This window comes from Ictidomys tridecemlineatus, unplaced genomic scaffold (genome assembly GCF_052094955.1).
Source record: "Ictidomys tridecemlineatus isolate mIctTri1 unplaced genomic scaffold, mIctTri1.hap1 Scaffold_236, whole genome shotgun sequence".
In the NCBI taxonomy this organism is placed as follows: domain Eukaryota; kingdom Metazoa; phylum Chordata; class Mammalia; order Rodentia; family Sciuridae; genus Ictidomys; species Ictidomys tridecemlineatus.
The window spans coordinates 272,403-292,956 of NW_027522037.1; the positions used below are offsets into that span (position 1 = coordinate 272,403).

Below are 20,554 nucleotides of genomic sequence, written 5' to 3' on the forward strand. Positions count from 1 at the left end.
AATTTCTGGTGATATATATTAAAGTTTTATCAGGTACTGTCACAGAGAAAATCTTTACAAATAAAACATGAAGATAATGTACAGTTACATAATATGCTGTCAAACTGTGATACAAAATTGTGTCAATTTTTGAAAATATATGAAAATCAAATCGTTAAGGCTTTATAATAATAAAATGTAGAGAGAATCACAATGATACTTTTCTCCATTTAACATATACAGAGAAAGGAAGATACTCCTTTGACATGAAGAAAAGAGAGAGCAAAGGTTACATCCATCATGAACCCACAGCACAATCCATCCACTGTGGAAGAGCACCTTGGGCTCCTCTGGCTGTTATGGCTGGCAATCTTTTATTAAGTCTATGAGTGGTCTAGTTTGGGGGACACAAACTTGGGGCTGAGTTGCAGGCCAGCTTTCTAAGGGTTTTCCTCCAACATATGGTACTTCTGTAAAAACTATGATAATGAGTCATAACTGATCACTATGAAAAAGTGGCCAAGAATTGTCTGGCCTCACTGTATGACTTGTGTAAACTTGAAAATTTCTCTCAGTTTTTTTTTTTTTTTTTTTGATTTTGTAAAGTAAACCTCTAGGAGCATTTCTGGCCATCTTTTTGGTTGTTGCTGTTGTTGTATTTATCAGGACTGAACCAAGGCTGCATCCCTAAACCTTTTTTTCTGTTTTTGTTGTGGGACAAATTATATATGCTTTGACCAGACAAACTCCATTTTACCCTGAGACTCCATTGCATACGAGAAATGCTTCTCACATGAGAAAACCCTGCATATATAATCCACTTTCTGCCAAGCACACCCTGTATGGCAACATATAAGGCTAAAAAATGTTTCAATTATTCTTTCTCAGTGTATTATTAGGAACTACATGTGTAAGTTGTTCTCATTTTAATTCCTATTTTTCTTGGGCTGCTTACTGTACTCTGACTGGGTAATTCTGACCCACTCCCCATGTTACTATGGTTTTGACTTACTGGTAGCTTGTAGTTTGGGGCTATAAAAATGTACCCTACCTTCTGCAAAAGGTTGAAGGATGCAGAGCCCACTATCTATTTGCCATTCCTACCCTCCATCTAATAAACATAATGTCCTACTTCAAGACTCACCCAGTGATTTATTTCTAATGTACCACATTGTATCACAGAAAATAGGGTCTTGCTAAGTTGCTTAGCGACTCCAGGAGTTTCTGAGGCTGGCTTCAAACCTGTGATCACTGTTCATCAGCCTCCTTATGTGTGGGATTGCAGGTGTGCCCAGTTTGTGGCAGCTCAAAATCTCACATGCGTTATTTCTCTCCAAACATTTTAGTGTCCGCATTGGCATGTGCTTGTTCATTGTTAATTATGACTGACATAGGCTCAATATCAAGTTACCTAGGAGTACTGCTATAACAAAATGAAGAAAAAATATTTACACAAAAAACAGCATATTCAATTGCAAAATCTAAACAATCAATTTTGTTCACCAATACACTAATAGGAAAATGGGGAGAAAAATAAAAATGTATTTATTACCTAGGAAAATATGAAAGCCTAATTATTAATTATTAATAAAGGCATTTCTTAAATTTTCAGACCAGGGGATATTTGCAGTAGAACCAATGAGCACCTCAGGGCTGCCTGATGCGGTAGGCTTGACTTGCTCTGACATGATCCACCACAGTTGCTGCTCCACCCAAACTATGTTCATGGCTTTTGGTTCTCACTGCTCCAATGTTTCCTGCTAGAGCAAAGGACCTTTGGAGAACCCCAGATAAATTCTGCAAACTTCATCTTTACATGCATTTCCTCTTCAATAATTCCTTAGTGAATCTAAATTTATGAGTTATTCATGAGTTGAGGTGGCCACATAAATGAAGTTTAAATTTCAGAGATAAATTTCTTTGGAAAGAAATTGAATTTCAACCACCAGTCTTATTGAGAGGTGTCCTTTGGGGTACATTTTTGGATATTTCACTTATATTTTATTTGATAGACCTTGATTCAAAGGAGATGAAGAAAGAAATACTGATATAAAGACTTCATTATAACTCACATTGTGTGTCAAATAATGAAAAGCCCTGTCAGTTGGTGTGGTATGGAACATATGCAGAATTTGGCAAAAAATTACTTTGTATATTGTCATGAGCCTAGGAATATATTTTTATAGTAATATCAATTATGTCAAAGATACATTTTGGATAGCCAGCTTTTCTGAAATATTAGGTCTCTTTAGATATCCAGTTTTCATGAAATATTAGGTTTACTCTTATAAGGAAACAATATTTAAGAGTACTTGTTAGAGCCTTTTGTGAGAATATGTCCTGCTACCTGCATAGACATTAATTCAGATACCAGACAGGGATTACCAGAGATTTTTAAAAAACACACAAAAACCTTTACAGAGAATGCCAGAATCAGGTGGGACATTCATCTCTGATTGAGATTAGTGACCTAGAGCTGGTTCAGCACATTTATTTTATAGGTTTTGTCACCAAAAGGTTATTTGTGGGAAAGTTTCAACAAAGCAGACAGGTGTGAAGCTCCTACCACCAACAAGACATTGTGGTTCTTGTTATCTTTCTGTGCACAGAATCCCCTATCCTTGGGAGATATTATCTCAGTTTCAAGGTTCAGACTGATAACTCTGAGCCTTTGCCCTGATTTTTCACAGGCCAGGTGTCACCATCGCAACTGGGGATGTTTCAACTGTGTATTTGCTCAGGGGGTTCCCAATGCAGCAGCACACCACAACCATGAGGCAATCACAAACCTGATGCACATCACCATCACCCAAGGTTATCTCTCTCAGTGTCTGTGGGATGAAAGCTACAAAAGACAAAAACTTAGCCCAGTACATAGTTAGAAGTATGATGAAAGTTTAGCAATCAACAAGGCAATGTAGTAACTTATTCTATAGAGACTTTTAAGATAATATTCATGACTGAGAATATTATGCCAGAACCATCAGATTTTTCCCAGCTTCATAAAGCTTTTAGGATATCTATGTTGAATGCTTTTGGAATACTATATCAACTGCAAGAATACAGTTGTTTGTATCAGTAGAGTTAAAAGCCAGATTTGATCAGAGTTTTAAAGAGATAATTTAAAAATCTGGGTCCAAAGAATGAGTGGTTATAAACAGACTGCAGGCCCTAAGGAGTGGCTAAGTATTTCATACCTCTTCAATAGGAAAGGAGCTGAGAGCATCTAATAAATTTGTAGGACCATACCTATTGCACACTCAAGGATATAGAAAGGAAAATTCCCTTGAGAAGTGTCTTGTGGCCATCCTGCTTGCACAGAGGGCACAGGAAGTTGTTTTTACCATGCTAAGCATGAATACATTAAGAAACCAGCATTGTACTAATTTTGGGGACCCATCTATGTTGTAAGGTGGCATCAGACTTTAGCATCATATACATTGTGCCATCTCTGCAGGAATGTAGAGTGCTCAAATTAATGTGTCATGATGCCTTCCACCATCAATTCAAAGAAAGGCTTGGTAGCCCAAGTGAACTGTAGCATAGTGTGAGGCCCTGAAGCTCCCCAGGGTGAATAGGTGAAGCTGTGAATGTGAAGCCAAAGTTGGCACAGAATCCCAAGAAATTAATAGTTACCAATAGCATAAACTCTCTGCCAAGGAAAGGCAGAGAGAGCCCCAGCCCCTGTGTTCTGCAACTGGCAAGGCCAAAGGGCAGGAATTACCCAGTCTTTTGGAAATATTGTCTTCACAGTCAAGAGTCCTAGCTGCTACATGAGGAATTTTAGATGGAGTTGTTTTCTCAGCTGGTTTTATATTTTCTCTACACCATCCATTCTTTCCACAGCCCTACTAAATCCTTTTGGAATAAGAAGGCTTATGTTCTACAGTGGATATTGATGCATGTAACTTGCTTTTGATTTTCATGGGGGCTCACAATGAAGATTTTACCTTCAATTTTAGGTAAGATTTTTGTCTCAAACTTTAAGATAAAGCTGGAATTTATTAGACTATCAGACACTTGGAGATGGACTAAATTCAGTCTGCATTGTGAAATGGACATGAGTTTTGGAGATATGGGGTTGAAACATTATGAATGGGATGTGAAGTGTGTCAAAAAGTTCCTGAATTGAGGCAGGAATTTTTATTCTTTTATTCTTTCTTTTTTTATTTGCATTACTGAGTGTTTTTATCAGAGATATAAAACCTTGTTTTCACACAAGAATTTTTTTGAATCAAATGGGGTATAATATTTCATTTTTCCAAGTGTACAGGTTGCAGAATCACATTGGTTATACAGACATGTATATACATTCAGCAATACTAGTGTTTATTTTATTCTGCTGCCCTTTCTATCAGGCAGGAATTTTCAAAGGTAGAATGGTTGGATTATGAGAGCTGCAACCTAATCAATCCACCTTAATTTGAATGAACTGACTGGGTCTTTGCTTTAGGCATTTTGGGACATTGCTGGAGGAGGTGGCCCATTGAGATTAATCCCTGATAGCTTTCCTCTAACTCTAACTCTAACCCTAACCCTGACCCTCTTTCCCATTCCCTATCTTTGCCTACTTGGAGCCATATTCTGAGCATCTTCCCTCTGCTGTGGTGGTCCTCAGTGTGCCCTCACCATGGGCACAAAATCATGAAATTGGATGAAAATAGAATAAACCTCTGAACACCTGAGACAATATGATTTCCCAAATCTAAGTTGGTTTTTGTTTATTGTGCATGTTTTTTTTTAAACCACGTATTTTGGTCACAGCCATGCATATCTGACACAGTTATTCATCATAATCAAATAGAGTGCAGAGTGTATACCAGAGATGACCAAATGGCCAAAATGATGATAAACAATAAATCAGCCACATTATATTACCAGACTAAGGAGAAATAAGTCTACAGATGGATGTGCTGATTTAAAGGTCTGTGGAATATACATGTAATAGAATGACATTCATCCTAAGGAATGAACATATGATGCCTGTACAAGGTGGACTGATTTTGAAAAAGTTAGAGTAAGTCAAGTCAGAAAGTATATTGAATGATTTTACTTATATGAAATTTTAAAAATATATAATTTCAAAGGTACAAAATATACTTAGAGTTTTCTAGTCTCTGAAAGACCGTGTGTAACAGATTAGATGGTTCATTTGAAGTAATAAAAGTATCTGGAAACAAGTTTAGTTGGATGTTCTACAACTTGATAATGTAGTAAATATCACTACATTTATAAGCATGAACTGTCACAAAGGGTAAACTTTTTGTCATGTGAATTTCATGTCAATGATAAGAAATTTTTCTGCTGAGATGTTTCTGACTTACAAGTGAGAGTTGAAAACACACAGGGAGAACCATCAATTTTTTTCAGTGTTACTCACTTCTCAGTAATGACTTACTGTCATGTGTAGCAGAGCAGTTCCACTGTCCATGCTGGCACGTGGCCAGGTCCTCTCTCCTGGGCTCTGGAGGTGCTGCTGCCTGGTGGTATGCTCAGGCCTCCTGTTGTCTCTGCAGGCTGATCTCTGGGCTCCTGGGGGCCCAGCTCACACTGGCCAGGCACCAGGTTCACATAAAGCAGAGGTGACTGAGCTCCCCACATCCTACATGGCACTAGGCTGACTGGACAGATTCACCCTGGCTGCAGACACCATTGATGGGAGAAGAAAGGGAAAACATGGTTCTGTTCCATGTTGACAACATGTGACACTCAGGAGTAAGTAATAAGCAGTTAGAATTTAAATGCATCTGAGCTTCACTTTTATTCTGTTCAGAAAATTACAGTGTCATCCAAAGAGTCAGCTAGAACAGGAAAAGGATTCTAAATTCTGAGAAGAACACAGAAAGCATGGAGTGTCCTTAAAACTGCACTGGTTTTGGGGGTGATTGCTACTGCTGCAATAAAAAGACAGGGACCTTGGGGAGGTCTGCACTGTGTATGCTAGTATAGTGTGTGAAAAATTTGTATGTTGATTCTGGATAGTTTAAAATTCTTTTCTTCAGATTACTATTACTTATAATATACTTGTAAAATTCACAAAATTCCAGAGAAAAATAAACACATTCACATTAACAAAACAAGAACAAAATGCAAAATATAGTATTGGATATGTAGGTAGATAGGAATGTTTTTATACAACTGATAAACATGCACATATGTCAATAACTGTGGGAAATAAGATATTTAATGTAGAATAGAATTTTCATTGGAATATTTTGAACATTAATATCACCCCTTTCTTTTGATCTCAAATACATTTTTTCGCTTTTTCAGTTTGATACTTTTAGTTTTTTGGGTTTCAGGGATTGAACCCAGGGGTGCTTAACCACTGAGTCACATCGCAGCACCTTTGATTATTTATTCTGAGATACAGTCTTGACAAGTTGGGAGGCTAGCTTTGAATTTACCATCCTCCTCTCTCAGCCTCCTCAGCTGCTGGATTACAAGCATGTGTCACTGTGCCCAAATGTTCAATTGTATTCTTAACATTTTACTGAATATGTATTAAGTATGACTATAAGGATGTGTGTGTCTAGTAGTACCAATATAAGTATCAAGTTGTGCATCATTTTGGAAGTATATTTTGATGTTCAGATTATATGTACCTCAGCATTCCTCAATGGTTTACAAAGACACTAATCAATTTCCTAACATGGGAAATGTATTTTAGAAATAATTAATTCTTGGATCTTTCAAACCAAATAATTTTTAGCAGTTTTGAAATGATCTATTTATCATATATTTAATTATTTAAAACACTATCAAGATAATTGCAAAAAATAAAAAAAACTCCTGGCTTTTCATTTCCAGAGAAACCACCTGGGCAGTTCCACTTTATGTTCCTGGAGTTGAAATATGCTAGCTTTTCCTCACACACACTGTCCTGACTCACTTCTACCAACCCTTTCTGTTATTTATACCTTCATCTTATTTGCTTTAAGAGGGAATTTTCTATAGGTATTTTTTGCCCCTTAAATGAGGATATCATACTGAATCATACTAAAATTGTAAGGCCAGTCTATGTGATTTAAAGCCATATTTTTATTTTAAAAATCCAGGTTCAAAAAGTCACCATATCTTTAGAATCTACTGAAATTGTGTCAGGGCCTATGTCAAAATAGGTGGTGCTTTGAACATTTATCTTATTGTATTTATAAATGACTTTATATCAATTCTCCATAATTGGAAGCTTCCTAATATTGACTAGCATATGAAAAAAGCAAGTTGAATTGAGAAGAAGTTATCAAACTATAACAAAATCACACAAGGAAAAGAGGAAATGAAGTAAGTTCATATAATTCAAACTAGTTGTGGAGAATTTTCTAAGTTCTATTGGAGAAAGAAAAGCAGGAGGTGGTTTTGTGTTAAAAACTATAGTAAAGAAAGAGCACAAGGGACATATCACAGTTGATGGAGTGCTGGCCTTGCATGCACCAGACTCTGGGTTCAACACTCAGCTCCACATACACAAAAAATTAAAACATTTTTAAAAAGAAAGAAAATGTCTCTATAGTTCTATGCAACTTTTAGATTTAAACCCATGTTTATATCCCATCTGTATATGATAGGATGTTTTGGGGTGGTCAACAAAAACTCCTGGAGATCCCAGAATCCAGGATAAAAGGTGAAAAACCTGGTAGATTTCTATAGAGAAACCTGATTAGTCTCATATCACTTTCAAAATTTTTCATGTTTATTTGACTTTTTACATATGTACCACTTTATTTTTCCTTCACAGTACTCACATTATGTTTTAAAGATGATAAATTACTTCTTTTAGTAAAACCCAGTATCTAGAGCAGATTTTGCCATGTTATGAATCATTAACAAATAATTGTGGAAAGATTACCTAATTTGAAAAGATCTTATGCTCACAAGAAAGGGTGAGTTATTTCAAAAGAAGGTACGCTGTATTTCTTATAGATGTGAAGAAAGGGCTTCACCAATTTAGGAATTACTCATTTTTAAATATGTCAAATAAAATATTAGTACATGTTAGCAGATAGATTATTATGCTACATTGCATTTTTTATTAACTATTATGCATGAAGTCATGCACTTGCTACTAAGAGAATAAAAACATTGAGCAATACATGGCCAAAAATCAAGGAATTTGCAACAGTAATTTGGGGGATAAATGCATCCTGATTTACTGAAAGGTAGAATAACATGTCGATTTCTAACATTACAGATAAACAGAAGAATAATTAGAAGCTATGAAGAGGGTTTCTAAGGAAAAGTTGCATTTGAGCTTCCTTTAAAGCTCAGTATGTAGTAGTGGAAAAAGGGAATCATTATGTCACAGTAGAAAAGGGCCTCTGACAGCAAGTTGTAGGGCATGCTGTGAACAAGGGGATCACTGAGGTGTGAGATTCAGGATATGTCAGTGAGAAATGGGGAATAGGGCTAGCAAGAGATTGCAGCTAGACTGAGTAGGGGTCCTTGAAATTAACTGTGAAATTAACACCAACCTACCTGTGTCTGGGCACACACCCTTGATGCTGGAGGACACAAATTTAAAGTAAAGGCCAGACAAACTCATGATGAAGATCGCTTTTCTAAGTGTGAGTGTGGTTAACCTGGCAAAGTGCTGAGGTGGACCCAGGTTTTCAGAGGGCTGAAGAAATGACAATTTTGGTGATTTGGGATTGAACCAGTCTGAGATGCTTCAGAAGTGCTATAAGTATGAGCAAAATCTTCCTTTTAGGGTAGACAGCCAGGATCACTTTGTATAATCATGACATTTGGAGAAAAGAATTAAAATGGAAGTATCAACAAGAAAATGATAAATTATTGTCTAGACAAAGGAGTCTCCAACTTCATGGTTCTGAACACAGAGTAAAAACACATTAAGGCAAAAAATAAAAGTTTAAAAGAATGTCATCTGGGCTAGAATCTGGAGCTTTAAACACCTCACACTGATCTGTTGGAGAGAAAAAGAGTCCCAGTGGGAAAAGGAACATATTCCTATCTGAGATTCTGTGTCCTGCATGCAGTATCACTCCATCCTGAGGAGCAGCAGGGAGACTGGGGGATGGCAGGAGAGTCCAGGTCCAGTCCAGTCAGATCCCCTCATTTTACCACAGCACTGGACCTGCAGCCTGGTATGGAAAAGTCTGAATTCTTGAGAGGCTTTCCTCATGAGAAAAATTTTTTCATGTTCATGGAGATAAATACTCCTATATTATGAATAGTTTCCTATTTAAAAATATTTGAAAATTAATTACAATTGGAATTATTAGTAACACTTTGAATTATTTAGTGTGGAAAAATGGCAAAATAATGTTGAAATTATATTCATGGAAGAGAGTGAAGGTAACTATATTATAGATCATTTAAAAAAAAAACACATTGTCACATGCTCTGCATGGAGTTTCAGTAAGTGAGGGGATGCCTGATGAGGACCTGAGGACAAGCCCTGCAGGTCACACCCAGACCCTGTGCTGCAGACCTACACACCTGAACTGGTGTGGAGGTGCACTCTGCTCAGAAATGAGTAAACATTTGAGAAAAACAAGAGTGACTTTCCTCTCCATGGAAAGCAACTGCAAAATACAAGTAAACATGGTGTATATGAATATATAAAGTAATTGCATTAACTCTGTTTTCTTTCCACTTTTATCTCTTTATCATCCCAGTCAACCTGAATTTTCAATAAATGGATAATTCCACCATGGTAACTGAATTTCTCCTCCTGGGCTCTCCTGATGGCTGGGATCTGAGTTTTCTCTATTTCACAGTATTCCCAATGACCTACTTGGGTACCTTGTTAGGGAACCTTCTCATCGTCACTGTCACCACTGCTGACCACAGCCTGCACACACCCATGTACTTCTTCCTCAGGAATCTGTCCATCTTGGATATGTGCTTCATTTCCATCACTGTCCCCAATGCGTGTGTCAACTCTCTCATTGGCAACAGGGCCATTTCAGTGGCTGGTTGTGCAACCCAGATCTTCCTGGTCATTTTTTGTGCAAGTGTTGAACTTCTGTTTCTCACCATCATGGCCTGGGACCGCTATGTGGCCATCTGCCAGCCCCTCCAGTACCCCCTCATCATGAACCCTCAATTTTGTGTCCTCATGACCCTGGCTTCATTGCTCAGTGGTCTGCTGTATGCAGGTGTGCACACAGGGAACACATTTCGGCTGTCCTTCTGTCAGTCAAATGTGGTCCATCAGTTCTTCTGTGATGTCCCCTCTCTGCTGAGGCTCTCCTGCTCTGACACCACCAGCAACAAGGTCCTTATTCTTGTCTCTGCTGTGGTCATTTGTGGTGGTTGCTTCCTCCTTATTGTCGTGTCATATTTTCGCATATTTTCTGCTGTGCTGAAATTTCCCACCAGAGCCCCAGGGAAGGCCTTCTCCACCTGCACCCCTCACATCCTTGTGGTGTCCGTCTTCCTCAGTTCCATCACAGGTGTGTACTTGAGGTCCTCAGCAACCTCTGACACATTCGAGGACATGGTTCTCTCTGCCTTTTACACCATGGTTCCTCCCTTCCTGAATCCTCTCCTGTACAGTCTCAGGAACAAACAGGTAAAGGAAGCTGTGAGGAGAGTAATGGGAAGACAATTGTTCTCAGGGAAATGATAAAGATGCTTTTCAGTACTATTCTTATTTCACTGTTTGAGGTTCTTAATTAGAGATCATGCTCTTCATAGCTGGGCTTCAGAAGTCATACTGCTTACTCTAATGTCACCTTATTGGGTCCTAGGTACTTCAACTTGTAAAATAATTTTTGTTTTATTTTTTTGCCATCATTTATATTTATTCTTCATAAAATGTGTAATGTTAGCAAATGCATCTTTAATTAATGAGTATAATTCAAGTTGTGTGCTATAAGCATTTGAGATTATATCTGTTTATGATTCACCAAATTCTTTGTAGTTCTTCTATCAAGTAAAGTCACAGATGCAAACCTTACAAATCAATCATGAGAACAACTTGATATCATTTGATCATATTTTGTGATCTTATTTAGTGATGTGTGAAATAAATCTGGAAGGTCTCTGGTACACAATTGTGCCAATTTAAATACATTGGAAATACACAAAAATCAAATCCTAAAGAAGTTATAACCAAAAGTGTAGAGTGAATCATAGTAACATTTCTCTCCTTCTGGAACATAGAAAAATAGGATAGTCCTTGTCCATGAAGTAAACAGAGGGCCATGGTTACCAACCCCTGTGTCCTGACAGTCAAATCCATCCCCTGGGGAAGCCACATTGCCTTCCTAGGCCATGTTGGCTGCCAGTCTTTTTATGTCCATGATTGACCCAGAGATGGGGACCAAAACCTGGGGCTAAGTTGCAAGTGAGCATTCAGATGGTTGTCTCCCTCATGTAACTTAATGTAATATTTAAGACATCTGTCATGTCTTATAAAAATGAAATAACAGACAATAATAATCTGACCTAAGAGTCTCCCCTATGTCAACTGTAAGTATGTAATGTAAGCCCGTATCTGCACCTGTCCTTTAATGCCTTTTGCAGGCTTTCATCCTCTCACACAGGTTATCTCTTTTCATATTTCGGTGGCCTAACTGGTATGTGTTTTGCTACTTATTATTTGCAACTCACATATTCTCACTGTCAATGTATCTAGAAATTTTAATATAACAAAATAAGAAAAATAAAAGAGTTCATACATATTGCAGGCAATGCATCAAACTTCAAATTCTGAGAACAGTTTTTTCTTTACCAGTTCACTAATAAGAAAATAATGGACAAAATATAAATGTACATATTACCTAGGAAAACACAGAAGTCTAAATATAGGTGATTCATGAATAACAGCATCTCTTAATGTTTGCAGACAAGGGAATACTTGTAGTGGGAATCAATGAACACCCAGATAATCAGCAGGAAGCCTTGACCTGCTGTCACATGATCCAACCAAAACACAGGCTCTATCCACTGTGTCCATGAGGACTGGGTCTCACTGCTACAATATCCTTGCTACAGCAGAATGACCTTCAGAACACCACAGATGAATTCTGCGACCTCCAACTTTTCATGCATTTCCTCGCCAACTATAACCATGAATCCTAATGAGTGGCATTCAAAATGTTGCATGAATTAAGGTGACAAGCAAATTAAGTTTAACTTTAATATATAAAGTTGGAAAAAAGTAAATAGCATACACCAGTCCTATTGAGAGACATCCATCTTGGTGAAAGTCATTAGATTTTTAACTTGTGTTTTAAGATGTTTTATACCCAAAAAGCTTGGTTGCAGAGGAGATGTAAATAACTAAATATTGGTACAAAGGCTATATAAAATCCCATATCTGATTTCAAACTATTCAAAGCCCTGAAGATAACTTCCTGAGGACAAAAAAAGGAGAACATCAGTTAAAAATAGATAATAGCAGCAGCTAATTATTAACATATTTCTTTCACACATAAAATAAGGCATTGTTTTAATCTATTTTCTGTGGTTATTCTCTGGGATTACAAAATTGTTCAGAATACATTAAAGAAGATGAAAATATGAAATATTATTTTGTGCTCAAATTCAGTCTAATGTTCTGAAAAGGGACCATGACATGAAATATGAATTCCAATTTCAGTATCTGCACATCATATTTCAACCTAGTTACGTTAATTTTAACAGAATAAAACATTTGTGTGTACATATCTAAATCTGTATCAGAGTTTTCTCAGATATATTAAACAGCTTATACCTTATTGCTTCATTTAATACCTAGGTTAAATCTGATATTAAAATAATCAATGTTAATGAAAAGATTTTCACTTTTAAATTAATCTTTTTAAAAAATCATTTCTCTCTCATATACATGGTCTGTGAATCAAAAACAAAAACATAGCATTTCTCAGGGCAAATCCTTTAAAATTCTTTTAGTTCACTGTCAATAGCCTTGCATCACTATGCATTAAATATGGATGGACATAAATGATTCATTATCAATTTACTACTTCTTAAGAAACATGCTGTCTTACCTCACAAGTCAGCAGGTAGTCACATGTGATCATGTTATTTATTAAATTATCTGCATCAAGAGACAATATCACCTTTACAGACATGGATATAGAAGAAGTTCCTAACTATGTGATTTAGTGGAGTCTACCATTAAATGATTTAAAATAGAATGATAAGTAATGTCATTGTGACTTGGTGAAATTGGTCATGTGAAGGCTCAGACTGGAGATGAAGGAGGCACAGGTACTGAGTTTGGAGTCTTGGGTGCAAGGGGGAAGTCTCAGCAGCATGTCTTGATGAGCCAGTTCCTAGGAGTAGACTGACAACTGATGAGCTCACAATGGGCCTCAACTTACTGGATCTAATGAGTTTCCTTAGAAAATGCTCAAGTTACTCTGGTTTTTTGATTCTGATTTTTTTCTTTCTTTCTTTAAATATGTATTTATTTATTTATTTATTTATTTATTTATTTATTTATTTATTTATTTATTTTAATTGTAGTTGCACTCAATACCTTTATTTATATGTGGCCCTGTGGATCGAAACCAGGGCCTCCGCTCATGCTAGATGAGCACTCTTCCACTGAGCCCCAGCCCCAGACCTTTGAATCTGCTTTCTCAGTAAGAACTTACAGGACCCCATGGATTGTTAATGCATCTGGTGATGCAAAGCTGGAGTGTAGAATATACCCAGGGATGGAAGGGACCAATTAGATGTGCACCGGTATTAGCTGAATCATCTGTGCAGATCGATAATTACATCAAGATCAATTCAAAGTTTTAGATGTTCTTCTAATTTTTGTAATTTTATGGATGCAAACATAGTTGTTCAACATTTTAAAGATCAGAGATTCACACCAAAAGCATAGAAGTAGAATCAGAGTCTGTGGTGCATCTCTACCTGGTCCAGCAGCCAATCATGCTTGCTTCAAAGACAGAAAAGTTCCTTTCTAATGTACCAACAAAAAATGGATTTCCTATGAGGAAAATTGCTTCTACTTTGATTTCAAGATACTGGTTCCAATGCAATGGCACAAAAGGCCACAGACTTCTGTAGGACATAAGATTCTCATTAAGACAGGATGTTCTTCAATCTTAGGAATCCTGTGTCATGTCCAGATTTCCTCTGTCAAACTAACATGTGTCCAGCTGAGTCTACTCATCAGGGTGAATATTTTATGGTGTTTGGGGCATCAGTAGCACTTTTCCCCAATTTAGAAAGCCTTATTTAAACTTGGAATTGTATAGGATCTAGGATAAAAGGTGGGGTGCAGAAATTCCTTTCAGAAGTCAAATTGTTGATTTTTAAACTGGAAGTGAGCTTTTCTCCACCCTTAGTCACATCTCTTATGATAACAGTGGAAAATGCAGACAGTATCAGTCCTGGATGTTTTAAGAGTTGATGTGAATGTAAGAAGCAATCCCTGCAAACAACCCTGTCTGGCCTAGGAGCAGGAAGCAACATTTTCTCAGTGGCTGGGACCACATACCAGTCCCTGTGGATATGCAAATAATTTATTTTTGGTAAAATACCTCTTTGGAATTGTCTATTAGCACAGTGTGGGCCTCACTTCTCCGCACTGGTGTATTACTAGGTGGAGAGACCTCAAGAAGAAAGATCAGCAAACTGAACTAAAGATAAGCAGTAAACTCCAACTAATGAGGTTACTGTGAGTTTCCCAGATGGAAGATTTGAATTTTGTACACTGACATCCACAGTCCTTCCCTAAGCTCCATTTTTGTGACAATCTGGAGAAATGTTTCTATCCTGTGACTCACGCTGGCTTCATGAAAAAAGGTTTGAGTTGTGAGAAAATGCTGGGAAGTTATAAATTAAAGAGACAAGACTCTAATTACCTTTAAAACCAGCTCCAGGATGGCTCCTCCCAGCTCCAGCCTCAAGCCATCGAATGTGGTAATGAGGTTTACTGAAGAGGCTAGTGAGAGAGAGAACATGCCAGGTAGTGGACTTTTATTGGGGAACAAGAAATTCTAGGGAAAATTCTATCAAGATTAAAGGGGGAAGCATCCTAAAATCAGGGGTGATGATTGGGTCTTCAGGGCAGTTGCCAGACATGCCTCTGCATGGACTAGCCCTCAGACCTGGAGAAGGGTGGGGAAAGCTCTGACACAGCTATGTCTAAGTGCCCCTCACCCAGCCAGAGAGCTAACTCAAATCAAGTGCAAGGATAGCCTCCCACAATGCCAAAGTCTACAAAAGGCCCACATCTTATTTCAGCAGTCACACTCCATTCTGGCTTTTACTTACTGGGCCTCATGGATTTTTGGTCCCTTCCACTTGGGGTATTTTCATCTAAAATGCTATCTCATGTTTGAATGGAGTCAGTTAGGAAAATAAATAAATCACCACCAAATCTTAGTAACAAGGTGTCTTGGTGGTACTCAAAGAGAAATATGGACAAGCACAACATTGGCTTGACAGTTTTAGGCAGATCCTGAGTCAAATCAAATCACATGTGTCTTTTTCATGGAAAAAGTAGGAACATTAAGAACAAGATGACAAGAATGACAAGAAAGAAGAGCTCTAGTTGGTAAAAACACTGTAATGCATCCAGAGTCTTAAACAGGAGGGCAGCAAAGCAAAGAACTCAGACACGAGAAAGAGCACTCAGCCAAGGAACTGTGATGGGCAACTTCAGCTGGACAGGGGCTGCCTGGTGTCCCAGGAACCTGAGAAGGTTTCCCTCTGCATGACAGTGAACACTGGCTCTGCAATGTCCTTTACAGAGTCCAGATTTAATTCTCCTCGTTGGCAGCCTGTAGTCATTTCCAGGATGACTGCTTAGTTTTAAGTCTGAAGGAGGAGTCCACAGGGCACACTGTCAGGATCTCACTGACATGCTAGCTAACCACAGTTGATGAAGGCTCTTTTCAAATGGATGCAAAGTCCATGTTTCTCTGCAGCCTCTTCTAAAACTGTATAGTGTCTTACCTGTGGGGAGCATTTGTCATTGGCAACAGGTTTAAAACCATCATATCTGAGCTCCTTAATGTCTAATAGCCATTCACTCTAAGAGCCATTCACTCTCTTCTTTTTGGTGCTAACTATGAGCAAGCAAAATAAATAAATAAATAAATAAGTGTCATCTTGAACAGTGATGTGGGAGACTCCCTGGGAGGATCCCCTGATCCACTTTCCATGTCACTTTAGGAAACACATGGCCAAGCTCACAGTCAAAGCAGAAGTACCATCCACCTTGTGTCTTCATATACCTGGGTGGCAGCCTCACGGGGAAGCTGTGTCAATGAACCCACCTTCACTCACAGGCTGCACCCAACAAACTCTGACCTCAGAAACACTGCCTTGTGTTAGGTTGGCTCCTGCTGTCCTTGTGTCAGTATCCACCCATCAGTACCAACTCACAAGTATCCATGGAACCATAAAACCCCAGAGTCCCAGCTTTCCAGCACATTCCTCAACTGAGCGAGGGTGAAAACCATAACTCCCAGTGATTTATTAGAAAAAGCCATTGAAGTCCTGCTAAAGCTGCACAGGAACTGTTAAGTGTTGGTAGCCATCTGGGAAAGATCTACAGTCTTCTACCAGAGTGACTGTGAACCAAGAAAAATAAAATAATGAGAACTTTTTGGGCTCTCTGACATGGGCAGTTGATTTTCCCCAGTATGATTTAGTACAGGCTACTGGAAGCACACTTCTTTCACCAGGTAAGTCCAAAAACACACCCTCAGTGTCCTAATCAGGTACATATCCACATTTTAGCCTTACATCATGATTTTTAGCAGAGACTTTGACAACCTGCACCATCTCCAGGAGTAGCAATGGGTCGATTGTGCAATACTGATTGGACAAACCAAGCAAGAAGCAGAAACTGCTCTTGGCTGGCTTGCAATAATTTGTGTGTCAGAAAATGGATAATAACAATAAAAGCTCAGGGGTCTCACATGTCAAGAAAACAGCTGAAATATCGTGGTCTGGGTCATGAGATTTGCCCTCTTATGTGAAGTATGAGTCATTCTATCTTGTCTCTTCTACAACTGAAAAGAGTCACGCTGGATAGAGAACTTCTCTGAATTTTCAAGACATCCTACTAGTTGCATGGGTGTGCTACTTCAGCCCATTGACCAGGTGGCCATGAAGCCTCTGACTCTCAGTGGGAAAGAGAAGAAGAGATGGCTCTGTGGCAAGTCCAACCTGGCATGCAAACTTCTCAGTCACTTGAGCCCTAGGCTCCAGCAGAGCCAGACATGTCTGAAGTGACAGTGGCTTCCAGTGACATGCTCAGAGCATTTGGTAGGTCCCTATAGGTTATGCACAATTCAGACACTTTAGATTTTGTAGCAGATTTTTGCCATATTCTGTGAATACATTTCTTTATTTTAATAGGTATATATTAATTAATTTAAAATAGAGCTTTGTAGAGATAAAAAGCACTACAGGAAACCAGCATGAAGAAATGCATGCTGAGCAGCAAAGGAGGAGTCCTGGAATGAGAAAAGGCATCTTAAGTTCATGCATCTGCCACAGGCCAGGGGAGAAGAACTACAACCTCTGTTCAGACCAGTAATGTGCAAAGCGAAGGTATCTGTGGGAAGTTATGAAACAGGCATGAAAACATCTTCTTGAAACTTCTACTCAGCAAGGAAGACTTCAGGACAAGCAGGTGAGATAGAGCAAGAGCATGCATCCAACAGAATAGGAAGAAGAGAAATTGTCATTGTCATTGTCTGTTACATAGAATTCACATGTGCATGTGCAAGGATACACACAGAAATAATAATTGCAAAATTGATAGCATATTTGAAATAAAATTTTATTTTATTTACTCTGGATTGGGGTGGTGTGATATCTTTTAACCACTATTGTCAGTCACATGTATCCCTGGTGCAGAAAGAAAGTTAAATATAGATGAAGACCTTCATCATCTTTAGATCTGCATCATAAGTAAACATAATGTTTGCATTGCTTAAGTTTAGGAAGATAAATTTAATATACAGCATCTGCTTTTTATCTCCAATATTTTACAAGGAGAAATTTTTCAAAATTATAGTTGTATACAGTAGTAACTCTATTGATCAATATAGACTTTAGATATTTTAAAGAATATGAAAAAAGAATTAAAGTTGAAGAAAATATGCTTTCTCCTTACTAATCATTTCCTCTCTAGTGTCAACTTCTGGTGCCACTCATTGGCATCATCAGTTTTGCCCATCCTGGCCAGCAGCTGGCCTCATGATGCGTGGTCCAAGACATCTCCTTTCTATCTTCTTTCCCTAAAAATCTGAAAAATTTCCTCTAAATAATCTATAATAAATTACATTTATAACACATTGCATAATGCGCATTCATTTTGAAGCAATCCATTTCATGACACCAATATGAAACTTTGATTTTGCATGCAGCTCAACACTGATTTTGATATAGACTATCATGTTAATTTGAAGTCTACTCATGAAAAGTCAGATGAAAAAATAGACACTTGATCTTTTGATTTGTTATACTAACATCTTTTCCCATGTTGCAAAAATTTCTCTTAAATGACTGGAATTTCATTTGCTTTTTGGAAATCATTTTTGATATTAATGCATGCTATAATTTAACTACCTATACAATGTCTAGCATATAAAGATTGAAGTGAATATGTTAATCTAAGAAAATGAAATAGATAAATGCTTTTAACTTCAAATTTAATTTTGACTCATTTTGATTTTTATTTTTTAGTTGAGATGTAGTGTCTGTATGTGTTAGACAGAACACCATGTTAATGTGATACCCCTGTCAAACGTGTGATGATCAAAGCTGAGCAACCTCCTTAGACCTTGGCCTTCCTGTGTGCTGGGCATGTCATCCTCCTCTTCTGCAGTCCTTCTGAGACCTCACCCCACCTGCTCTCTCCAGTACCTTCCAACTGCCCTACAGCAGGGCCAGTGCCCAGTTCCCTCCTCTCCCTGGCTGGGTAGCCACCCTGACACTTCTTTATGTCCTCACTTCCCCTGCCCTCCATGTCTTTAATGACACCATCCCATTATCTTCTTCCCTCAGACCTGCTTTTCATCTTTCACAAATGAGTGAGAGTATGCAGAGCAGGAATAAAATAACAGCCAACTTAGAGATTGTGAAAAAGAGAAATTTTTAGATGATTATATCCCTAAAATTTATGTTTTGCAGAAACCAAAAAGATTTAAAAACTATAGGATAGTTTGAGGGATGTCTCCCATAGCTAAGCTTTCCTAGAAATTTTGTTGAAACTGAGGTGTGTTGTCATATGAAAGCAAGTGGGGACTGCAAGGAGAGCAGGATTTGAAAATCATCTGTTTGTGAATTAAGTTTTATTAAAAGGGTTTGGAAGAAACACATTGTATTAAGTTTTTGTTAAGGTCAGGGGAAGGTGTTTGCTGCCTGAGCCTGTCCTATAGCACACATCTGGGAAATGGCATGGAGACACACATGACCTGAAAACAAATGGCTTCAATAAAGCAAAGTTAATCAGGAAATGGTTAATGATAATGTGTGGAATAGGAGATAAAAGGAAGTACCTTTTCCTATAGGGATAGTGTAAACACTCTGGGTTTGCATTGATTGTCAGGCAGAAGAACATGCACACTTGCTAGTGTTACAGTAATGAAAATAATGTCTTCATATATTTCTACATTAATCAGTCATAACTTTTGTGGTTAACTTGAATGTGCTAACACATATTTTTCATCTTTAGATAGCCATTAGTTTTAATTCTCTTTTTGTTACTAGATTCAAATTTTAAGCAATTAAGGAATTATATCTGTCAATTAATTCATTGTGGTGTTTATTTTGTTAAGCAGACCATGTTAACATCACATAATACACATTCTGCATCACTGTCATTTTATAAATAATGATGAGCATGTGTATCCTGAATTCAAATGATTTATAATTTATTTGCCTAGAAAATTTGAAAAAAAGCAGAAGACCTATCCCGGAATATTCTCAAACTTGCATCAACCAAGGTCTTGCAACCCACTGACAAGCATGGGGAGCTGCTCCTTTCCATGGGAAAGCGCACACCCTGATGGTGAACAGAAGAGGGCGAAATCACTTGGCATTGGCCTCGACATTCTTTTTTTTTTTTTTTTCTTTTAAAGTACTATTCTTTTTATTTGTTTTTGTTTGTTTGGTTTTAGTTTTATTGATTTTATTTTTTTAACTACAAAATTTTGAATGCATTACGTTTCTTATTACACTTATAGAGTACAATTTTTCATATCTTTGTATACAGAGTATGTTCATGCCAATTCAGGCCTTTATACATGTACCTTTTTTTTTTGGCATTACAATTCTTAATACACATATATACCACAATTTTTCAGATCTCTGTTTATGTATAAAGTATTTTGCCACCCAAATCGAGTCTTCATATTTGAACCTTGGTTAATGATGTCCATCACATTGCACCACCCTTGCTAATCCCCTGTTCCATCCCTTTCCCTCCGACCCCTCTTCGATATCTAGAGTTTATCTATTCCTCCCATGCTCTCCCTCCCTACCCACTAAGAGTCAGCCTCCTTATATCACATAAAATACGTATAATGTTTAAATAATTGTCAATATATTTATTTTCTTGAATACTTATTTATGCTAAAAAACATTCAAAATCCTTGCTTTTATCTTTGTAAAATGT

The 20,554-nt window shown here is 37.6% G+C and overlaps 1 protein-coding gene across 1 annotated transcript; it reads left to right on the forward strand.

Annotated features, from left to right (window-relative positions):
• The first annotated feature begins 9,637 nt into the window (after window positions 1-9,637).
• On the forward strand, window positions 9,638-10,570 carry LOC144373112 (olfactory receptor 14C36-like). The gene has a single exon (XM_078036235.1). It carries the CDS (start codon window positions 9,638-9,640, stop codon window positions 10,568-10,570), a length of 933 nt encoding a protein of 310 aa, XP_077892361.1.
• The last annotated feature ends 9,984 nt before the right edge of the window (window positions 10,571-20,554 follow it).